The sequence below is a fragment of the Gorilla gorilla genome, chromosome 1 (genome assembly GCF_029281585.2).
Source record: "Gorilla gorilla gorilla isolate KB3781 chromosome 1, NHGRI_mGorGor1-v2.1_pri, whole genome shotgun sequence".
Taxonomy (NCBI): Eukaryota; Metazoa; Chordata; class Mammalia; order Primates; family Hominidae; genus Gorilla; species Gorilla gorilla.
Genome location: NC_073224.2, coordinates 199,168,501 through 199,174,500, shown reverse-complemented (window position 1 = coordinate 199,174,500; position 6,000 = coordinate 199,168,501). Strand labels below are relative to the sequence as shown.

General features: G+C 62.5%; 1 protein-coding gene across 2 annotated transcripts in view; it reads left to right on the top strand.

Moving 5' to 3' along the window:
- The first annotated feature begins 2,638 nt into the window (after window positions 1-2,638).
- KCNQ4 (potassium voltage-gated channel subfamily Q member 4) overlaps window positions 2,639-6,000 on the top strand; it is a 57,025-nt gene continuing 53,663 nt past the window's right edge. The window contains exon 1 of one of the 2 annotated variants that reach the window (XM_019016036.4): window positions 2,639-3,259. In XM_019016036.4, the coding sequence (XP_018871581.2) occupies window positions 2,946-3,259 (314 nt within the window). In that variant the 5' untranslated portion in view covers window positions 2,639-2,945. The remainder of the gene's footprint in view (window positions 3,260-6,000) is intronic. The other variant, XM_055392529.2, reaches the window with a different exon arrangement.

Below are 6,000 nucleotides of genomic sequence, written 5' to 3'. Positions count from 1 at the left end.
GAATTACAGAAGATCTTGGAGCCCTGCCCACTTCTTGCACAGATGGGGAAACAAGTCCAGGGTGGGGAAGGGACTTGCCCAGGTGGGAGTGAGTCTTAGTGAGTGCGTCTCCTCAGCGGGGCAGGGAAGCTTTCGCAGTGTTACCAGGGTGGAGACAGGGCTTGGGGGTGGAAAGGAAACTGCTGAGGGTGGGGTCAGGGGAACAGGTGGGAGAGGGAAGGAGGAGGGTAGGGAACCACGGTGTCCAGTCCCCTCCAGCAGAGGGGCCAATTGAGGGAGCCTGAGACAGCTGTTTGCTCAGAAAAGTGTCTTAGTCACTAAAGGTTGTGGTGGGGAAAGTCCGTCCTCCCAGTCATGTCCTGGGAATCCGGATGGGGCAGGAAGGCTGCCCGGTGACCCTAAGAGTGGCCACCTGTCCTCTCTGAACTGGACTTTCTCTTCTGGCCCTTCCACTCTTCCATGTGTACACATATGCCAAGTAAATTTGCTGTGGCCTCCTGGAACCATCTACCCCATCCCTCCCACCCCTTAGGAAGAGTTCTGTGTCCCTCCATTACCCATACGCCTGCAGGAGAAACAGGCCTCTATGCCCTATGAAAGTCCTTCCTGAGATCTAACTTCCATCCCTCTAGCTGCAACCACAGTCTCTTTCCTCTTTCTGCTGCCTTTGAGCAGGTAATCTGGAGCTGGAGTTGGGAATGATGAGAGACTCTCCCTGCAGTGAGGGCTCCTCACAAGGTGGGGAAGGGACCTTTGTAGCCCCCCAGCTGGGAAGAGAGCCATGGGATCCAGAGGTGATGCTGAGCTTGAAGATTAGATTTCCCAGAACAGACCCAGTTTCAGATATTCTGGGTGTTAAGGGCAACCTGAATTCAAATTCCATTTCTGCTACAGAACAAGAGCCTCAGAAAGACCCCCTAGAAACACCCCCAGGGCGCTTGCAACTGCTTTCCTGTGCACCTTTCATGTCCTAGACTTTAATCCCATTTCCCAGGATCTATGATTGAGAAGAACCAGCCAGGCAGTTCCACAGAGGGAGGACAGTGCTGCATATTTTGGGGGTGCCATCTTCAGCTCATAGAGAGAAGATGGGTTAACTCAGCCCAGGCACCGCATCCCTAGTGGGGCCTTGGGGTCCAGAAACCGTCCCCAGCTTCCAGTAGAGGATCCGGGCATAACCTGCCCTGGGGCACCCGGCTCTGGCCCTGGGCACACCTGGACCAGGAGCAGCAGACGAGATTCAGGTCAGACCCCAGAGGGCACCCCCAGCTAGACAGAGGGGAAAGGATCACTATGGGTTAGGGGTGTGGGCCGGTTGCCAAGCCCAGCTTAGGGACCCCACAGATCCCTGCAGCCCACGGCCCTGCCTCCCTCCCTCCCTCACTGGCGCTCAGCAGATCAATGCTGCCTTTGCTGACAGCTGAGAATCGAGCTCGCCTTCCCGCCCCTTCCCCCGCCCCTCCCGCTCGGCTTCGTCCCTCGAGATCCTCCCGGAGGAACCGGGAAGAGTTTGCTGCGGAAGGCTCACCCTGGGGCAGGGCCTGCGGAGGGAGCGGCTGGTGTGGCCGCAGCTTTCCGTGGAGGAAGAGGGAAAGAGGATCGGGAAACCCAAGTTACCAACCCTGTGCAGGGCCCAGGAGGGCTAAAGGAGAGGGACTGCCCCCTACAGCCAGAGAGATGGAGGTCGGGGACTAAGAAAAACTTTCCAGCTGGCGAGGGAATGCCCTGGGACAAAGTATCCCCTTTTCTGGCTGGGATTCTGTGGGCCTTGGGTAGGGGGTGTGTGTCCCCTCTAAGGCTGGCTTAGAGCTCATCTCCCAACACTCCATCTGCCCAAACCCAGTTCCCTGACCTGGGAGTGAGGCAGGGGAGCAGGCCCCTCCATCGGGGAGGATCCTCTTCTGGGCAGGGTGGCTCTTCCCCCATCACGATGAAGGGAAGCTCAGAGGTGGCAGTTGGTGGGAGAAAGACACACCCAGGCCCACTGTGTTACACACACCCTGATGCTGCCTAGCAGCCCGTGGGCTCCAGGCCTTTCAGGTAAGAGCAGGACAACCGCCGCTGCCCACCCAGCCACACACAGCACTGGGCACACTTTAAGCACCCGCACCAGGCACACAGTGCTCGACCCCAACGGACACACCTCATCCCCTTCGGACTCCACCTCCACTTTCGCAGCCACCCACACCCGACCCATAACTCACACCTCACTGACTCCATCCCTGCACCTGGTAGACCCACAGCCACCCATCCTGCACACACAAGTAGACGCCGTTCCACCGGTCTACACCTAAACTCCACGGGACACTGCGTCCCTTCCCCTGCCGCCCGCGGCCACAACTCCACATTCCACTTTCCACAAGCACACACGAGGCGTCCCACCCCCGGGCTGGCCTTCGGGGCCACACTGCCCCACGCAGCCGTGGACACCACTTGCACGCGTCCGGCTTCCCGGCCCTGCGCGCTGCCCCCGCCACGCGGTTCGGCCCAGGCACCAACTCGGCCGCCCGTGCGCCCTGCCCCGCCGCCTGCTCCGCGCGTTCCCTCCCTCCGCCTCGCCTCGCTTGCTCGCTCGCTCCCTCCCGATTTGGGAAGGCGGCCGCGGGGCGGGCGGGGGAGGGGCGGGGCGGGGGAGGGTGACATGTGAGCGGCGCGCGCCGGTGGCAGGTGGAAAGGCGAGCGGCATGGAGCGCGTAATAAGAGAGTTGGAGTCGGAAAGAGCAGCCCCAGTCGCCGGGGAAGCGGGAGGTCAGTGCGGGCTCCGGCGGCCCCCAGGCTCCGAGCGCCCGCCCGCGGCCCCGGCCCGGCCCCTAGCCCCCGCCGCCCGTGCCCGCCCCGGGTCGCCCCTCTGGCCCCGGGTCCGAGCCATGCGTCTCTGAGCGCCCCGAGCGCGCCCCCGCCCCGGACCGTGCCCGGGCCCCGGCCCCCCCAGCCCGGCGCCGCCCATGGCCGAGGCCCCCCCGCGCCGCCTCGGCCTGGGTCCCCCGCCCGGGGACGCCCCCCGCGCGGAGCTGGTGGCGCTCACGGCCGTGCAGAGCGAACAGGGCGAGGCGGGCGGGGGCGGCTCCCCGCGCCGCCTCGGCCTCCTGGGCAGCCCCCTGCCGCCGGGCGCGCCCCTCCCTGGGCCGGGCTCCGGCTCGGGCTCCGCCTGCGGCCAGCGCTCCTCGGCCGCGCACAAGCGCTACCGCCGCCTGCAGAACTGGGTCTACAACGTGCTGGAGCGGCCCCGCGGCTGGGCCTTCGTCTACCACGTCTTCATGTGAGTTTGCGACCCCGCGCCCTTCCGCGTTTCCCCGCGCAAGCCTGGCCTCCCGGGGTACGGCCGCCCCGCCCTGGCTCCGCCTTCTACCCCCTGCCTCAGGGCCGACCCTCATCTCTCTCCCCCCAGGCCTGAGCCCCGTTTCTGATCCCCTCGCTGAGCCCGACCCTAAGCCCTGATCTCCCAGGCCTGACCCCTGCTTGACCTCGCTTCTGACCTCCCCGCACCGCAACTGCTTATTTCCATCCTGACCGCCAACCTCTGCTCCTCTGTCCCAGGTACTCCCGACCGCCAGCTGCCTCCCCCAAGTCCGCTTGGCGAAGTCTGGGGCCCCTGGAGTGGGCGCCCTTTTCCTCCTCCCCACCCCTGCCTCCCTGTGTCCCAGACACAAAGAGGAACCCTTGGCTCCCACACGCTTCTGTCACCTGCTCCCCAGCTCTGAGCTATGAAGGGCTCCCCTCAGGGGTGCTCCTCTCCAGGGCGGCCCTCATTCCCACCCCTGGCCAGCTGACTGTGGGTGTCTGGGGGTCCCTGTGGGCCCCCTGGGCCCTGACACTCGCATATGCTGTGTCCGACTTGATCTGTGTCTTCACTCAGTCTTCCCCTCCACCCTCAACTTCCCAGTGGCAACGGCGGCCGCCCTGCCTGCCCTGCCCTACCCTGCCGGCTCGGCCCAGCTCGCCTGCCTTGTTGGCTGGCAGCACCAGGCCTGGCTCTAGGCACCAGGGGAAAAAGAAAGAGGAGAGGGGTAGGTTTGGAAACACTGACGCTGCTGGGGCCCCCTCCTCCCTCTCACCAGGCTCCTACAACTTTCAAAAACACTGACCCCTCTTGGGTGTGAAGAGTGAATTTTGGCAGCTCAGAGCTCAGTCTTGGGGTACGGCCTGGCCCAGCCAGGATCATGAGAGGCCCCGCAGATATCAGTTGAAGGGCTGGGCCTGACGCTGGGACGCTCAGAGGTGCCCAGAGAGAGACCTCTGGTCCCTGGAAAATGTGTGGCTATTAATCCCTTTTTGCTGCCACCAGAGAGGGCCCTTTGGCGCTGGGGTCTCCTGGGTGGCCCACCTACCTGCCCACCTGACTGTCTAGCAGCCCTCCTGCTGGCCTGGCTGTCCCTCTGCCAGCCTGAGTTTCCACCTGTGTGCGAGTTGGCCAGTCTGCTCACCCTTCCACCTAACTGTCCGCAGTCCTTCTGCTTGCCTGTTTCCATCCATCTGTGGCCTGTGCAGTTATCTGGGTGCCTGTCTGTGCATCTGCCTATCCACCTGTCCACCTGACTGTCCACTCTTCCTCTACCTGTCTTTTCCACCTGTCTCTGGGTCTGTCCTTCGGCCTGTTTCTCGGGTGCCTGCTGGCCTGCCTCTGCCCCATCTGAACTGGGCCCACAGAATTTCAGAGGTGAAGGGGAGAAAGATGCGGCACAGGGAGGGGCAGGAGGGGAAGACAGCAGGGCTCTCTCAGCCATGAAGTGCGTTGGGGGTGGCAGCCTTGACTCTGTGCAGAGACCTCAGCTGGGCTAGGCTGGGGCAGAGAGTTGAAATTGCTCAGGACATGAGGTCAAGCTTTGGTTCAGGGTCAACGGTTTGGAGTAGCCCAGTCCTTAGTGTCCATTGGGAGGCCTAGGATGAATATTTGTGGCTATAAAGAGGCCCGTTGGAGTGAGGAAGGCCCAGGGCTGGTGGAGTTGGGGGTGAGGGGATGGGGACTACTTCTTAGGAGTGGCTACAGAGCAGCCAGCCTCCTTGAGAGCCTAAGGAGGGTGAGACACCCCCCAGAGAACAACTGTGCCCTCCGTGGGCTCCTCTTGGGAAGGGACTTTTCCAAGGCATGGCTGGGCCTGGGGAAGCCAATAGGGCTCTGAGGTGGGGTCCTTACCCCCCAGGCTTGGCCTTACAGCCCCCACAAGGGTCAGTGGAGGTGAAGGACCTGCCTCCTGTCCCCTGGCCAGCCGCTGTTGTTGCCTCCTTTGAAAGGACCGCCCCTTCCTCTCCAGGAGCTAATCCACTGGCACCTTTGCCCCACATCCTGCCCTTTCCTGATGCCAGGAAATGCCCTCGCCAGGGCCGTGCTTGTCCTGACCACTTGTCCCCGGGAGCCCAGGGCCAGGGCATGTCTTGGGAACTCTGGGGGAAGAAGTATGGTGTGAAAGTGTCCTGGTGTTTAGGGATCTCAGGGAATTGGTAACCCATCTTAGAGGTCAAAGGGGGCAGAGGTGTCAGGAACCCCACCTCTTGTGTGCTCTGTGACGTTGGGTTGATTGCTGGGCCTCTCTGAGCTTTAGGTCTGTAGGTCGTCAAAGCGGGTAGAAACCCCAACCTTGCGGCCTCTCTCTTGGATGAGGTAATAGAGTGGGAAAGAGCTTGGTAAGCTCCAGGGGCCTGTCTGAGCTTGAAAGACGGTTGTTATTATTGGGGCTGGAGGAGGGGGCCCACACAGAAGGTCTCTCTTGTTTTTGAGGAGCTCCAGATGTGGGGTTTCTCAGTCACACTGCAGGGTCTTGCCAGGAAGTACTTCCTGCTGTTGGACTCCTAGCCAGACCACTACACTTTGGGTCAAATCCTTTCTCCTCTTCCCAATCTGCCTCAGTGGCAGCCCAAGTGAGGGGAGTCCAGGGAGTACTGTTAGCTAGGACCCCCTTCCCAGAGACGCAGGCTGTGGCAGGAGGGGCCCCAGCAGAAGAGCCTGCAAGAGAAGGGCTCTGGGCCGGGCGCAGTGACTCTCACCTGTAGTCCCAGCACTGT